Source organism: Delphinus delphis, chromosome 7 (assembly GCF_949987515.2).
Source record: "Delphinus delphis chromosome 7, mDelDel1.2, whole genome shotgun sequence".
Taxonomy (NCBI): domain Eukaryota; kingdom Metazoa; phylum Chordata; class Mammalia; order Artiodactyla; family Delphinidae; genus Delphinus; species Delphinus delphis.
In genome coordinates this window covers 22,376,073-22,393,481 of record NC_082689.1, presented here as the reverse complement: position 1 = coordinate 22,393,481, position 17,409 = coordinate 22,376,073, and the positions used below count along the sequence as shown (strand labels likewise).

General features: G+C 36.1%; 1 protein-coding gene across 1 annotated transcript in view; it reads right to left on the bottom strand.

The window, feature by feature from the left end:
* Positions 1-460: 460 nt before the first annotated feature.
* The window catches only part of ABCA12 (ATP binding cassette subfamily A member 12), a 180,294-nt gene continuing 163,345 nt past the window's right edge, over positions 461-17,409 (bottom strand). The window contains exons 45-53 of the mRNA XM_060016160.1: positions 16,365-16,569; positions 15,359-15,468; positions 14,920-15,061; positions 13,864-13,998; positions 11,820-11,923; positions 10,161-10,253; positions 5,407-5,512; positions 2,946-3,083; positions 461-1,638 (exon numbers count right to left, since the gene is read on the bottom strand). Coding sequence (XP_059872143.1) covers positions 1,537-1,638; positions 2,946-3,083; positions 5,407-5,512; positions 10,161-10,253; positions 11,820-11,923; positions 13,864-13,998; positions 14,920-15,061; positions 15,359-15,468; positions 16,365-16,569 — 1,135 coding nt within the window. The 3' untranslated portion in view covers positions 461-1,536. The remainder of the gene's footprint in view (positions 1,639-2,945; positions 3,084-5,406; positions 5,513-10,160; positions 10,254-11,819; positions 11,924-13,863; positions 13,999-14,919; positions 15,062-15,358; positions 15,469-16,364; positions 16,570-17,409) is intronic.

Below are 17,409 nucleotides of genomic sequence, written 5' to 3'. Positions count from 1 at the left end.
AATTTTGTTGCCATCTGTTAAGATATATATCATTAATCTAGATATATTACAAATTAGGATGCGTGCTCTCACAGAAAATTAGGAAGTACAATAGAGTACAGTTTTAGGACTGGGGGATTGGATTTAAACTGAAGAATTAGGGAAAGAAAGCTTCTTTGAGAAAGAAAAACATTTCTGAAGACTTAGCTAGGCACACACTGTGGGGGAAGGGCATTTCACACAGGGAGACGTATGAAAATACATGCAGAGGTGTGGAGGGAGGAAGGAGTTTGGTGCACTGGCAAAACCAAAAAGAGGCCAGCATGGCTACACCCTAAAGAGGAAGAGGAGAAAGAAAGTGGTGAAGGTGCAGAAGTAAGCAGGGGCCAGGTCTCATGGGAGCTTGTCATCCATGTGACTCCAAGTTTTAAATTCCTGGCTCTTCCCTAACAAATGAAATGACTTCATGAACTGTTTTTACTAAATGTTGATTTTATTGATTTTCAAAACAGATGTGCCAAAGCAAACTCATATAGACACATAGACACACACACACACACACACACACACGTTATGTAAAGCACCTCCCCCAAGGGCCATATAATTTGGCATTATTATGAAGTCTATTCTATAGCCATATATATGATTCTGGGTCAGCCGGGTAATTAGCTGAAAATTATCTTCATATTCATTTTCCTTCCACAGGAATGTTTCCTTCAGAGAGACCCAGAATATGAACCTTTCTGTTAACAGCTTTAAAAAATGTTGTCTGCCAGCAGCACATGAATTCTCTATCATCTTTCAGGATTTGTATCTGCCCAGCTGACACACCTATTTCCGCCGAAAAGCAAGTAGCTTCTTGCTCTGCTCTGTGCCTTACTATTGGCAAGGCACTGCAGGAATAGATTTAAGCTCTATTTACCACCAGGGTAAACTGCCCTTCTATAGCATTCTTGTAGAAAGGCATTTCGGGGGGGTCAGTATGTCCCCATGTATTTACAGGTACTGAAGATGACATACACAAACACTCTAGACATTGTGCCCACTCATTACTGCCAATGTTAATCTGGCCCTTGGCACTTTACACATCACAATAGATTCATGTATTCATGATGATGTTCATTCTATTATTTTCTGAAAATAAATTATTTTGTTTGCTCTCCCAATTCTACCTACCCCAAACTACCTTACTTTTCTTCTCCACTCTTTCCTTTCAACTGCTAATAGCCATGCTTTTAAGCTGTCTTTTTATTGAAAGTAACAAATTAAGGCATTCATCTTCAGAGGTTTCACCTTTGCATAAGAGTCAGCAGCTTACACACTAGCATGCTCACAGTGCTGAGTAGACAGAAATTCATTTCAGTAGTAAAAACATTCACTGACCTTAGAAAGAAAACTTTCCATTTATAGTTACTGGCTAGTCTTGCACAATTGTAACTTTCCAATACAGAATAATACTTTAAAATTAAGATATTTTGAGGAATTTGTATCTTCTGCGGCTCCTCAAAATGAAGCCATTGGCATTTGTTGAGACTGAGTTTGCTGGAGGTACTAAGACTACAGCTGGTCATCTTGTGAGTCAGTGCTTACGGTGGAAACTTGGCTACTGGTATCGGCAGTCTCATAGCACTTTTGGTCTTTGGCAAAGTTGATGAAAACCTGATTTTTCAAGGGAAATAAAGCCATTAGTACTTGGTAAACCAAAGGAAGAAATAAGGTGTGTGTGTATGCACAATGGGAGAGCTAATAAGAAGAAAACTAGATGTCATAGGGGCACGCCCAAACACAGAAACAAACTCTCACTAGGAGTCCTTCCTTTAGGTACTGAAATTTATCTGGGGTTTGAAAATAATATCTATATCTACAACTATAAATACATTTATAATCATAATATAAATCTAAAGCTATAATTAAATATCTATAGCCACATATTTGTATCTATTTGATCTGTATCAGTATCTTTCAAGTATCTTTTAACAAGGAGCCCAAACCAAGCCCTTGTCAAATGTTTGTATGATGATGTTGAGAGAAATTTCACTAGTTTCAAGAGGTTCGCTAGTTTCAACAGTTAATGCACTAAAATAAAATTTGTATACAAAGCTCACATTAACATTATGTTCAGTAAGCTTATTATTTAACAGGCAGAACTTTATGACTTTGTTTAAAATTCTATTAGTCATAGATTCATCCAGAAAATATTGAGAGTCTACTTTGTGCCAGACATGATACTGGTAATTGGTTACAAGTCAAAGGATAAATCTTCTGTGTTGGTAAGGCCATAATTGCTTAACTTCCCATAAAAAATTGTCCATGAGATGCAGCATGATTCAGAGGCCTCTGTAGCCTCACTTTCAGACCCATTCCAGTGATAGGTCCAATCAAATGTTCTATATATCAGGTTGGTTGAACTGTATAAAACTAAAACAGTGCAAAGGTGATGAAGGATGTTCCATGATGCCTCGAGTTATCGAATATAAATGTAATTAAGACAGATGATGTGAATGAAACAAAAGAATCCTGCATTTACCACTTTGGTTGCCTGAATCTAGCAGATCTAAAGCTTTGGCACCAAATTCTCACTAGATAACTCCATCCTCCCCTAATCTAGGAAGCCAATCAATAGAAATGTTATTTAAGAAACCTACCAAGGAAAAAGTAAGGAAAGTGTTAACAGCTATTTGTTTTAGAGATGAAAATAACTGTTGCTTTACATATACAGATAACTGATAGGTACAGATGTCTTATAGAAGGAAAAAAACATTTTCTCCATTAAAAATAGTTAACTCTTTTCATATTTTTTCCTAACATCCTCAAATGCACTTAGAAATAAATTAAGCTAACTTTTTCAGGTGCAAGTTTAGATACTGCTTCAATCAAAAACAAATTCAATGTCATTAAAAAGCAATAATCAGAATGTATAATAATTTATGTGACATTGTGCACATGGATCATGGTATCCAGCTTACCTCTTCCAGAGTAGTCTGACTCACTAAGAAATTTGTGATATTTAAAGCAGTCTTGTTGGTTTCCAGCAGATCAAAAATGTTTGCTACTCCTCCTGCGGTGACCGGCACATGATACTCTAGCATGCTGAGGTGCTGATCCTGTGGGAACCAAAGGGAAAAAATGTATTTCTCAATGTCAGGTAATATTGACTTGACTAGACATAACTTGACCAAGAGCTAAGAAACGTACTGAAATTCATTCCTCTGAAAATGATGTTACATTGTAAATAATGGGTATGTTTTGAGATTAACAGCTTTCAAAGATGAGATAAAAAGTTTTATGAATGTCCAAGAGAAAACAAATTAAAAAGCTAATGAAAATTCCAAAATATTCTACATTCATGTGCACTTATAAAGACATTATAGTCTTGCCTAGGAGAAAATATTGTGGAATGGTATTGCCTATGTCAGATTACGCTTAGCTCACATAAGCGTTTTCAGAGATAACTTTTAGAAATTTCATTTTTTTTTAAATGTTAAAATTGTTCTAAAAGGCTAAGGATTAGCTGTTCAATTTATATTGGCTATAGTTGCCAGATTTCAAAAGCATTGTCTATGAGAAACCTCATTCAAATAATGCTACATTCTTTCTTAACTCACTCTAAAATACTTTTCAGTTTATTTAGTCTGTAGTATCACCATCAATTTAGTAATCTATTCTTATTTCCTTGGAGTATCTTCAACATTTTGCTTTTCTGCATATTTCATCAATTATCATATCTTATTTATTTTTCCTCTAAAATAACTCTCAAATGTAACCTTTCCTCTCTATCTGCACCATCAATTTTACTAACTTGCTGCTCATCACTCCACATCTGAGTTATTGCAACAGCCTCTTCAGAAGCTTAGAAACCATATACACTCATATGTTCTGGCACAAAGTAGCTAGGATAATCTTTCCTAAACACTAGTTTGGTCAGGATGTTTTTTTTACTCCATAAACAATCCCTGTAACCTATATTGATCAGATCAAGATTGTATATTGCAGCCTGGTATTCCAGACCTGCGTTACTGGAAACCCCTCTTCTCACTCCTTTGCTCGCTGTCTAGCCCCTCTCATTGATTTGTGTTTACATCATACCTGTCAGTGCAATCAGGCTATCATATCGATACTTATTTTTACTCCCAAATTGTTGTTTGGTTATTTCCCTTTTAGAGATCTAGAAACCATCACATACTTGTAGAGAATGGTCTGCTTAGGAAGTAATCAAACTTTTATCATCACTGCACTTGTCTTGTATAGCGCTAGTCCCCTGAAGAACAGACCAGGGCAAATGTAATCTCATCACTCAGTGAATAAACACAGATTTCAACCCAGAAGTTCACTGAAAGAAGAAGTACTATGACCAACGTGGTTTGTGCAAAAAAAAAAAAAAAAGAAAAAAAAAGTGTCCTTTAATTTTTAAATTTGATTTTAATTTAGATGATAGAAAATGGACTTTGATAAGAATCAGAGGTTGAGGCAAAGGTATTTTGTAGAGATAAAAGAATTGTTTTTAAAAAGGAACTCTATTTTGCTCTCCAAAATCACTTCACGTTAATATGGTGCCTGACAGTTTATGAAGCATCTTTGTGGACATTTTATCATTTAGTTCTCACACCAGTCTTGTGAAGTAGATATCAACAGTATTTGTAAAATAGGAATACGAGGCTCAGAGACTTTAAATGTCTTGCTGGAAATCACATAGGCAGAGCTGGACCTCAGCCCAAGTCTTCCAATTTCTGTTCATCATTCCACACCTGACTTCCGTTTAAAAACAATCACTTGCTATAATCATCTTATATCAATTACCTGCACATCAAAGATGTTACAATGATAATTTTTTTGTCAAGTGCATTTAAATATGTACTATGTGAGATTTATATGTATATATCTGTGTGTGTCCATCCTGTTGATATGTATATGTAAGATGAAATTAATTGAGCAATGTTTCAAGTAGTGTGTGATTTAAGAACTTGATTTCCAAGCAATTCTGCTCAAAACTTTGTGGGCTTATCTTTCAAGTGAGGAAAGCAAAGGAGATAATCTCTTCTAGCTGCGACATTCTGGAAATTTGTAATTTTTTTTTTCTTAGAAGAAATGCCCTTGGTCATATGTATCTGTCATTCCTCAATTCCCTAACATATGTAACTAATAATCTAGTTAAGCATACAACCTGAAAAGTAATACAATACGGTCATAAAGCCTTTGTGAGGAAGAAATAAAGGTATGTAAAAGGACTATGTTACTCTTAAGTAGCTACAAAAATATATAACTAATTTGAAGATTTTATCTGTTAATACTAAGTGTGCTTCAGAGTATCTTAAGCATCTTGAACTAATAAATATATATTGATGAATAACAAGGCTATGGTCAGCTTGAAAATGACAAACATCCACTACGATATTAGATTATAGCTATCAAAACCAGTCAATCTCTTACTTTTAAGTATGTTTTTGGAAAGTGAAGTTGCATGAACCTTGTGAGGGGCTCCATGCTCACTTTGACATTCTTCACGTGAACCTTGACGGTAAATCCTCGTCCAAACCTAGAAAGAAGTGCAAAATACAGTATGAGTTATGTTTTGCTGAAATAGCTCCTTTGGAATTCTAGATAGTGAAACAGGACCCAAGCTGACCATGATAGCCCCTTTTCCTATATAAAGACTACCATTTTGCTATAAAAGTTCAGGGCCTGTTGCAAACTGGAAATAGTACACTGCTATTACTTTTTATTTATTTCTACCACTATACAAAGTCAGATCCTTTGGACAAAAGTTGCATTAGAAAGAAAATACAAAATCCTGGCTTTCTTTGGCATCCATGAATTGGTAATTGATGTAAATTCCTGGAGCTACATACTTTCTAATTTAAAGCAAAGAGAATCTTTAAAGGCAAGTTATTGGAGATTTGATGTGAATAGTAAAGATTAAAATCACTGGGGTTTTAAAAATAAATAATAAATCAATATACTAGCTAACAGTTTGCACCAAAAATAGAGTTTGTAAACAAGTCACAACAGACTCTCTGGGAACAATATATAAGGCCTTTTTCATCCTTTTTTCTTATCTTGGTTAATATTGTCTTATAAGAAAGCCAAGCTGTTGTACAGACAAAGGTATAAAGTAATGTCATGATGTTGGAAGATTAACATGGACATGTATAAATGCATATGCACTATGATAAACATAAAAATATTAATTTAATTTTAATTTGATAGTATGATATTTATGCACATCTCCCCAATGTATTTTTGGTGAAAAGGTTTTGAATGTAGTAAAAATGTTAAATAGCTTGCTGAAAGCCTGTTCAAATGGCAAATGAACATTCTAGATAAAAATCGATGCCTTCATGTACTTGTCAAGGTCTAATTTGTTACCAAGATAACGTTTTTGTGTGTGTGTGTGTGGGGGGGGGCTTCTCATTGCGGTGGCTTTTCTTGTTGCGGAGCTCGGGCTCTAGGAGCACAGGCTTCAGTATGTGTGGCTCACTGGCTCCAGAGCACAGGCTCAGTAGTTGTGACGCACAGGCTTAGTTGCTCCGCGGCATGTGGGATCTTCCCGGACCAGGGCTCGAACCCGTGTCCCCTGCATTGGCAGGCAGATTCTTAACCACTGCGCCACCAGGGAAGTCCTGTCATTTACTTTTTTTCTTTGAATTTTTGAATTATATTTTATTTATTTTTGTATACAGCAGATTTTTATTAGTCATCAATTTTATACACATCAGTGTATACATGTCAATCCCAATCGCCCAATTCAGCACACCACCATCCCTGCCCCCATGCGGCTTTCCCCGCTTGGTGTCCATACATTTGTTCTCTACATCTGTGTCTCAACTTTTGCCCTGCAAACTGGTTCATCTGTACCATTTTTCTAGGTTCCACATACATGCGTTAATATACGATATTTGTTTTTCTCTTTCTGACTTATTTCACTCTGTATGACAGTCTCTAGATCCATCCACATCTAAACAAATGACTCAAATTTGTTCCGTTTTATGGCTGAGTAATATTCCATTGTATATATGTACCACATCTTCTTTATGCGTTCGTCTGTCAATGGGCATTTAGGTTGCTTCCGTGACCTGGCTATTGTAAATAGTGCTGCAATGAACACTGGGGTGCCATGTCTTTTTGAATTATGGTTTTCTCTGGGTATATGCCCAGTAGTGGGATTGCTGGATCATATGGTAAGTCTATTTTTAGTTTTCTAAGGAACCTCCACACTGTTCTCCATAGAGGCTGTATCAATTTACATTCCCACCAATAGAGCAAGAGGGTTCCCTTTTCTCCACACCCTCTCCAGCATTTGTTGTTTGTAGATTTTCTGATGATGCCCATTCTAACTGGTGTGAGGTGATACCTCACTGTAGTTTTGCTTTGCATTTCTCTAATAATTAGTGACGCTGAGCAGCTTTTCACGTGCTTCTTGACCATCTGTATGTCTTCTTTGGAGAAATGTCTATTTAGGTTTTCTGCCCAGTTTTGGATTGGGTTGTTTGTTTCTTTAATATTGAGCTGCATGAGCTGTTTATATACTTTGGAGATTAATCCTTTGTCCGTTGATTCGTTTGCAAATATTTTCTCCCATTCTGGGGGTTGTTTTTTTGTCTTGTTTATGGTTTCCTTTGCTGTGCAAAGGCTTTGAAGTTTCATTAGGTCCCATTTGTTTATTTTTGTTTTTATTTCCATTACTCTAGGAGGTGGATCAAAAAAGATCTTGCTGTGATTTATGTCAAAGAGTGTTCTTTCTATGTTTTCCTCTAAGAGTTTTATAGCGGCCTGTCTTACATTTAGGTCTCGAATCCATTTTGAGTTTATTTTTGTGTATGGTGTTAGGAAGTGTTCTAGTTTCACTCTTTTACATGTAGCTGTCCAGTTTTCCCAGCAACACTTACTGAAGAGACTGTCTTTTCTCCATTGTATATCCTTGCCTACTTTGTCATAGATTAGTTGACCATAGGTGCATGGGTTTATCTCTGGGCTTTCTATCTTGTTCCATTGATCTATGTTTCTGTTTTTGTGCCAGTGCCATATTGTCTTGATTACTGTAGCTTTGTAGTATAGTCTGAAGTCGGGGAGTCTGATTCCTCCAGCTCTGTCTTTTTTCCCTCAAGACTGCTTTGGCTATTCAGGGTCTTTTGTGTCTCCATACAAATTTTAAGATTTTTTTGTTCTAGTTCCTTAAAAATGCCATTGGTAATTAGATAGGGATTGCATTGAATCTGTAGATTGCTTTGGGTAGTATAGGCATTTTCACAATATTGATTCTTCCAATCCAAGAACATGGTATATCTCTCCATCTGTTGGTATAATCTTTAATTTCTTTCATCAGTGTCTTATAGTTTTCTGCATACAGGTCTTTTGTCTCCCTAGGTAGGTTTATTCCTAGGTATTTTATTCATTTTGTTGCAATGGTAAATGGGAGGGTTTCCTTAATTTCTCTTTCAGATTTTTCATCGTTAGTGTACAGGAATGCAAGAGATTTCTGTACATTAATTTTGTATCCTGCAACTTTACCAAATTCATTGATTAGCTCTGGTAGTTTTCTTCTGGCATCTTTAGGATTCTCTATGTATAGTATCATATCATCTGCAAACAGTGACAGTTTTACTTCTTCTTTTCCAATTTCTATTCCTTTTCTTTTTCTCCTCTGATTGCTGTGGCTAGGACTTCCAAAATTATGTTGAATAATAGTGGTGAGAGTGGACATCCTTGTCTTGTTCCTGATCTTAGAGGAAATGCTTTCAGTTTTTCACCATTGAGAATGATGTTTGCTGTGGGTTTGTCGTATACGGACTTTATTATGTTGAGGTAGGTTCCCTCTATGCCCACCTTCTGGAGAGTTTTTATCATAAACGGGTGTTGAATTTTGTCAAAAGCTTTTTCTGCATCTATTGAGATGATCATATGGTTTGTATCCTTCACTTTGTTAATATGGTGTATCACATTGATTGATTTGCGTATATTAAAGAATCCCTGCATCCCTGGGATAAATCCCACTTGATTATGGTGTATGATCCTTTTAATGTGTTGTTGGATTCTGTTTGCTAGTATTTTGTTGAGGATTTTTGCATCTATATTCATCAGTGATATTGGTCTGTAATTTTCTTTTTTTGTAGTATCTTTGTCTGGTTTTGGTATCAGGGTGATGGTGGCCTTGTAGAATGAGTTTGGGAGTGTTCCTTCCTCTGCAATTTTTTGGAGGCGTTTGAGAAGAATGGGTGTTAGCTTTTCTCTAAATGTTTGATAGAAGTCACCTGTGAAGAGCTTTTCTCTAAATGTTTGATAGAATTCACCTGTGAAGCCATCTGGTCCTGGACTTTTGTTTGTTGGAAGAGTTTTAATCACAGTTTCAATTTCATTACTTGTGACTGGTCTGTTCATATTTTCTATTTCTTCCTTTTCCAGTCTTGGAAGGTTATGCCTTTCTAAGAATTTGTCCATTTCTTTCAGGTTATCCATTTTATTGGATAGAGTTGCTTGTAGTATTCCCTTAGGATGCTTTGGATTTCCATGGTGTCTGTTGTAACTTCTCCTTTTTCATTTCTAAATTTATTGATTTGAATCCACTCCCTCTTTTTCTTGATGAGTCTGGCTAATAGTTCATCAATTTTGTTTATCTTCTCAAAGAACCAGCGTTTAGTTTTATTGATCTTTTCTATTGCTTTTCTTTGTTTCTATTTCATTTATTTCTGCTCTGGTCTTTATTTCTTTCCTTCTGCTAACTTTGGATTTTGTTTGTTCTTCTTTCTCTAGTTCCGTTAGGTGTCAGGTTAGATTGTTTATTTGATATTGTTCTTGTTTCTTGAGGTAGGCTTGTATAGCTATAAACTTCCCTCTTAGAACTGCTTTTGCTGCATCCCATAGGTTTTGGATCGTCGTGTTTTCATTGTCATTTGTCACTAAGATAACTGTTGAAACTGCTTTCTGAGAGTATTTTGGTTGGGGAATAATAATAATAATAATGATATTATTAGCTTTTAGGCCTTCCAGCTTTTGGGGTTATTAATTAAAAAAAAATTCAATCCTCAGTACTATAATTTAACTTCAAGGTAAATTAATGATTAACTTCTCCATTCCAGTTTCACTACTCATTGTAGGATGGGCTGCTGTGATAATCCTTGAAGGTGAGTATAGCACTGGTAGATATGATTACCCTTTACCATGTGTTAAAGAATACATTTGTTCCTCACCTGCTCTTAATATGCTGCAATGATCCAATACATTGGAACCTTCCATTCACCATAATGGCCAACCTGGTACAGAGAGCTTCACATTCCTCCATGCTGGAAGACAGAATCATGTCAGTATTCTGGGCACAGAAAATTGGTTTAAGATCATGAGCATAAGCTTAACTTTTTTCATTATGGCACCTTAGAAATACTGTTTGAGTATTTGAGTTCCTTAAAATGTCCTTTCCCTTGAAGAACAAAAATATCTTTTAACATATAAATTAAATGTCTTCATATAGGGTTTATTACTGTTTCTTCTCAAACTTGAGGTCATCTCTCTCACCTGGATAGCCCACTCTATCAAACACAGTATTTCTTTTAAGCTCTTTCAAACTTTGACTCAAGACCTACATTTCGTAAGAAATGTTCCCAAAATACTACTAAGCTGTTTTCATTACGCCTTATACTCCGTATTCAGTTGGCTTCTATGCTTCTGTGTTTATAACTAGTTAACCTGTACTTGATTATATAATTCTAATTTCATGTATGATGATAACTGGAGGAGATCTTAGGTATCACCCTGTCCACTTAATACAAAAGTTAATGGAGGGCTTCCCTGGTGGCTCAGTGGTTGAGAGTCTGCCTGCCGATGCAGGGGACACGGGTTCGTGCCCCGGTCCGGGAAGATCCCACATGCCGCGGAGCGGCTGGGCCCGTGAGCCATGGCCGCTGAGCCTGCACGTCCGGAGCCTGTGCTCCGCAACGGGAGAGGCCACAGCGGTGAGAGGCCCGCGTACCGCAAAAAAAAAAAAAAAAAGTTAATGGAAATCAGGGGAGAATGGATACATGTATATGTATGGTTGAGCCCCTTTGCTGTGCACCTGAATCTATCACAATGTTGTTAATCGGCTATACTCCAACATAAAATAAAAAGTTAAAAAAAAGTTAATAGAAATTATATGATTGGCTTCAGAACGTATACTGTGCCAGGGCAAGGCTAGTATATAGGATATAAACAAGTCTCTTGATTCTAAACATACCTAGTTCTTTTTCTACTATATGATCATTATAACGAAAGGATGAACTTAATATAAGGCCGACCTTATAAGAAAGGCACAGAGAAAATTCTTTAGTAGCTTTTTTACCTAATTGATTGGAAGGGTCTACTTCATGGAGAAGGCTTGTGAACGAGCTCTTAAAGGACTAGTAAGATTAGAATCTGGAGAGATTTTGTGAAAAGATCAATTCCAGTAGAAGGCACAGCCAAAGAAAGTGCATGTGATAGGAAAGAGCAGTGAGTGTACACGGAACCACGAGTCATTCAGATTGACAGATAGGAGAGAGTGTCATAGGAAAAAAAGACTAGAAGTTTAGACGAGGCCAGATAATAAAAGGCCTTGCATACTAAGCCGAAAAATGCTGAATTTTATGTGATAGGCAATAGGGAGGCATAGTTGAATTAAGAGGGCCGCAAGTTATGGGAAATTTGTTTCTTAAAAGATTTCTTAGGCCCTGTCCCACCACAGGAGCTGGAGTCTCACCATGAAACCTTCCGGACTTGCTCCTTTGACTATGAACAGAAAATACTTTAATCCAATTGCGGAATTCACTATCAGTATATATTACACGGGATTACCTTTCCCGTCTCTCATCCTAACATCGTGTCATCTCTCAGCTTACCTGTGAGAAGTGAGGATGACGGCACATTTATTCTGTACTTCTTCTGAAATGATCTTCCAGAGGTGCCGTTTTGATTTAGGATCCATCCCAGAGCTTGGCTCATCCTTAATAGAAAGTTACAAGAAGAATTTATCAAATTAATTAAATTTTGATGAGGTTCTTTACATGAATCATTGCATCTCACTTGCCTAGAACAGAAATCACTTTTCCAGGTCATGTGACTAACTTGTTTTATACTTAATAGGCTTCTTTCTGCTGCTGTCAGAAAGCTCAAAATTAATCATTTAAAATTGTCAATGTGTTTTAAAAAGTATCTCAGTGAAGTTGTACTCTTACTTTACACTTGTCTCTCATATTTCTTTGGAAAATATTCTGCTTCAATTACTGACAAAGCAAGAATTTTTACATTTAATACTATATTGTCACATATATATTTGAAGCTACATCAGCAAGACTGCTACCTTGCTCCTGATGGCAGAATTGTGGCTGTGAGTGATAGATAATATGTTATGTGAAGCACAGAGAATTCAATTTGATTTGTTTTTGTTAATATGATTGAGGTGTACTTTCAGTTTTATGTTATTAATTGAAATTTAATACTCCTTGGGGAAATAAAAGTAAGATTTGCAGAAATTGCCAAATAGAAAGATATAAATTACATTTTAAAGTAAACGATGTTTAGAAAAATTATTCAGACATAAAATTAGAAATGCAGCAATGGAAAACCTAAACAAGCAATAATAAATCCTGACAGATGATTAAAAAACCAAATTGTAGGTCAAGGTTAGGTAAAAATTAAAAACATATGTCTGAAATGGAAAGTATATACATAGGATCATCAGAGGTTTATTTTTACAGTAAGGGGTTAAATTTAAATTTAAAGAAGGAAATGAGTGTTAATTTGGGGAAACAGTAAAGGTTATATTGTCACTGTTCCTATTTTTGAAGACAATGGCATTACAGTAAATATATATAAGAGAAAATACGGTATCTTTCTCTCATAGCCTGATTTTAGTTCAGCTCATTAATACATAATATTTGCATAGAGCTTTTAACAACATTTTAAAGTACTTTACATCTATTATCTCACAGGGGTGCCTAAGGATTGTTTTCTTCAATTTAAGGTACACTTATACAATAGAATTCCATTATGAGCATCGATTGGCGGGGATATAATGCATTATAAGCTTCCGGTATTATAGAGAGATAGGTTGTGCATTACTCTACTCAGTTTAAATGATTTGATCCTCTATATTACTTAATCTCTGGAATAATGTGATGATTTATAACTGGTGATTTTATTGCATATAGTTAAGCCTCTTCTGGAGTTTGGAAGTCCTTGAATGAAGGGGATCTTCCAAAATAAGGGCAAGCTTATTTCTCTGAAATAAATACTTTTCACAGTGTTTGGCCTGGGGAGCAGAATGCTATGTCACTCCTAGTGTAATTTATATTTCCAGGTGATCAACTTAATTTTTCAGCTCTTAATCAAAATATAAACGTGACACGTATTTCTTGCCTCCAAAAAATTCAGATAAAGTAGAATGGCATATTGTCAAGATTGCATCTCAAGCTAGGTAACTCATATTTTTAAGCAACAAGGAAATAACATTTTAGCACAGCATGTTGTCCTCAAATGTGTATTTCCTTTTTGGTAGAAGTTGGAAAATATGTTAGTTCACCTGATCAGTTACTAATAGAACTGATTTCTTCAATAACTGGGAATCAAATTCTGTCATAATTTTACTTACTCATTTGAATATCCTGACTTCGTTTCAGCTACTTCCTATTCCCATGTTTCCTCTGAAACCGACTGAGCCATAGCTTCAGACAAAAACATTTTTGACGGCATATTTTTGTGGCAACAAATTATCTGATATAAATTCCTTAGTGAGACAATATATGTAAAGTGTTTTACAAAATAACTAGCATATAGTGAGACCCCAGTAAATGTTTATTGCAATAATGATAATGAACTGTTACACACACTGTTGGATATGTGGTTCTAATTAGGTAGTAGCCTTTTTCACAATGATTCTCTTACCAGCAACAGTATGGAAGGTTTCCCTATCAAGGCCAGTGCAGTGGATAATTTTCTTTTTGTGCCGTAACTACACATAGAGGTAGTTTTGTCCTTGTAGGGCTCCAGGTAAAGCCTCCTAAGGAGTTTATGAACAGCCTGTGGGTGGAAAAGAGGACTTAAGTTGATTTTTCCCTTGCCAAAACCCTTAAAGCATTAAACAGAAAAAGAGCTACTTGTGAAAAGAAAGTTTTATAATGAAGAAATACATTCCCGAAAAAATTAAAACATTTAAATTCAACATAAATTTTAGTTTATTTTCAAAGGTCCACTTAAACATTAATAGTTCAGGGACTTCCCTGGTGGCACAGTGGTTAAGAATCCTCCTGCCAATGCAGGGGACACGGGTTCGAGCCCTGGTCTGGGAAGATCCCACATGCCGCGGAGCAACTAAGTCTGTGCGCCACAACTACTGAGCCTGTGCTCTAGGGGCCCGCGCACCACAACTACTGATCCCAGGTGCTGCAACTACTGAAGCCCGCGTGCCAAGAGCCCATGTTCCACAACAAGAGGAGCCACCGCAATGAGAAGCCCGCGCACCACAACGAAGAATAGCCCCTGCTCACCGCAACTAGAGAAAACCTGCATGCAGCAAAGAAGACTCAATGCAGCCAAAAAAAAAAAAAAATTAAAAAAAAGAAATATAAAAAATCAAATTGGAAGCTATTCTATTTTACTTGGGCATTTTGTAGGTAATTCCATGTTTCAGTACTTATCTGAACACTAAAGGATATACAGGCATCACCAAACATGGCTCAGTCCAGAGCCTAAGGCAAATGTCATTCTTTATTTGATAGTTTTTAAAAGACAACTGAACAAACATGGGCCAAGATGTTTCTAAAGTCGAGTGCATAGGTTCATTTATGATATACACAATCAAGCTAATACTGCCTCAATTATCACTGTCAGGAGAGAAATGTCATAATTTTCCAGATGTCAACTTGGTCTTGAGGGTGGGTGTGTGAGAAGCAGAAATAATAATGGTTTTCAAATGAACTAGTTTTTCACACTTATACTCACTTCTTTAATATCTTTTTCTGGAATTCCATGTATCCTAGCATAGAAATACAAGTGTTCTTCCACGGTTACCAGGTCATCCAAAGCATCTTCCTGAGGACAGTAGCCAATTAATGAGCTGTCAGAGTCAGCGTGAGCCAGAGACCTGAATTGAAAGAATCAAAAACACAAATGACTTTCAGAAGATGTTTCCCTCTTAGCCCTCAGATGTTGGGAAGGTAGCTCTATTTGGGTCATCGTGATTGGTGAGTCTGGAAAAAAGAGGTAAAAACAATCCCACCATCATAGTCATACTTAAAGGTTTAAAAATTTCCACTCGAGTAGCTGTTTCTCCTCTAAGGATTTAATAATATAACCACAAAATAACAGAAAGAGTTCATTGTAATTATTTTTCTCATTTAATTATATTGTGTTCAGTAATTTGAAGCATTTGTTTTCATACCCAATCTTATTTCTGATCAGAATGTTTCCGCCTGTAGGAATTATGTCTCCAGTCAGCATCTTGAAGATGGTGGTCTTTCCTGCTCCATTCACCCCAAGAAGGCCAAAGCACTGGTTTGAGGGAGAAAAAAAAAAGATGTAAACTTTAATTCAAACCAAAGACATGGTACTATTATATCTCTTTTCTTCTCCTTGGGTGAAATAAATTACCAAGAAAAATAAATCACTCGAATTACTCATGGATATTGCAGTGCTTTGCTGGCACTGGATAAAACTTTTTCTTTTAAAACAATTAGGTACTTAAGTATCTTTTTTTCCTTTAATCATCTGAACATTTTACATATACATAGGACTTGTTTTACATACTATATTATAGCACACCTCTGTGTGACATGATAGGATACCCAAGTCAGATATGCTAACCTGACAAAGTAATTATATTTATAGATTTCAAATTATTCACACAAAACCACAACTTTACTGAATAAGCTACTGAAGCGATAATCTCTTTATGTGGTAGAATAAACCTGATGCATTTAGTTTGCAGTCAGGCTCGGCAAAAAGGGAAATGTCCGCATTCTTCTCCTCCTTTCAAAGCTGCCTTACTATTGCTTCTGTGAAAACAGCAAGAATGTGAATATGAATGTGAATATGAATATGAAATCACTTCCGACAACTGATTTCTTTATGCTGTCTTTTGAAGAGGCCTGGAAACTAAGAGTTGAAAAGAGCACCCTGCCTGGACTTCTTGACTGAAAGTCCACTCAGGGAGGATAGTAACTTGGGAGGGGGCTCAGGATTTGGTGTGTGGTGAGTCCTCCCTGCCAAAACGAAGACTTACAGGGTAAGTAACACATAGACACATGTAAATTACATATATAGAATCCATCAAAATATTCAGGGGTTGGCTTTCAGATTTCTAGAAAAAAATTAAGGAAAGATAAAGATTTTTGTCACTTAACCATGTCAATACAAAGGATAGCTAGAAACAAAACACTGTTCCTTACCTCCCCAGCAGGTATCCCAACACTGATGTTGTTTACAGCTATAATCTTTTTGTGGATAAGGTGGTAGGTCTTTGTAAGATGATGGAGTTGAACCAGGTCACATTCATTTGCACCATTCTCAACTCTAAACCTCTCAGTCCACACATCTTCATCTTCAACTATTGTCTCAATAACAGGTGGAGAACGAAATTTTTTGAAGAAGCGTCTAAAAAATGGGCCCAATGATTCTGCATCAATGACTCTGAAATGGTACCACTCAGTTTTGACATATTTTAATAAGTTCTTACTTCATTAAAAGTGTGCTATCACATACTAGGTTTCTTTTAAATTTTTTATGCATTATGGTACTCAAACAACTTAAAAATTAGTACGGATGCTCTTTACAATATTTGTTATAATATTTGGGAAAACAGCTTTTGCTTTCCATGACTTAAATGCTTACAGATCCACTATTAAAAGTGAGAATCTTAATTTCAGTAACAAGGAAATTAGTTTGGGTTTGAAAGTTACTGCCTAACAGAGAGACTAGAGTCATTAGTAAGACTCAACATTTTACAAGCCCATGATCAATGATCACCTTTTTTAAATCCTCTCTATTTCTTCTTTTGTCATCACAATATGAATGTTATTCTACAGTCTTTTTACTGTGAATGTCTTATCTAGGATCTAGCCAATATATTAAGGTTATCAGTCCTGAAAACTCACGAAATCTCAAACCCACTTCAGTATCTTGCCTAATGAATACCAAAGCAAAACAAACCAACAAATCAATTCAGGTCTTCCTCCCAATGTCCCGTTTCTTTTAATGATACCCCCAGAGATTCCAATTGTGATGTTTTCTTTGAAAACATCCCCATTCCAAAATCCACTCACGCAGTCAGACTCCTAGCACTGGAAATGCCTTATAACAGCCAGTCATCTATCATTTTCTGTCTTTTTCTATTACCATCACAGGCTTTCATTTTTTTTTCACACAGATTTATCCAAGAACCTCAAACTGGTCCAGCGTCTCTGACTCTTCCCTTACAGTATGCACTGTCTCCAC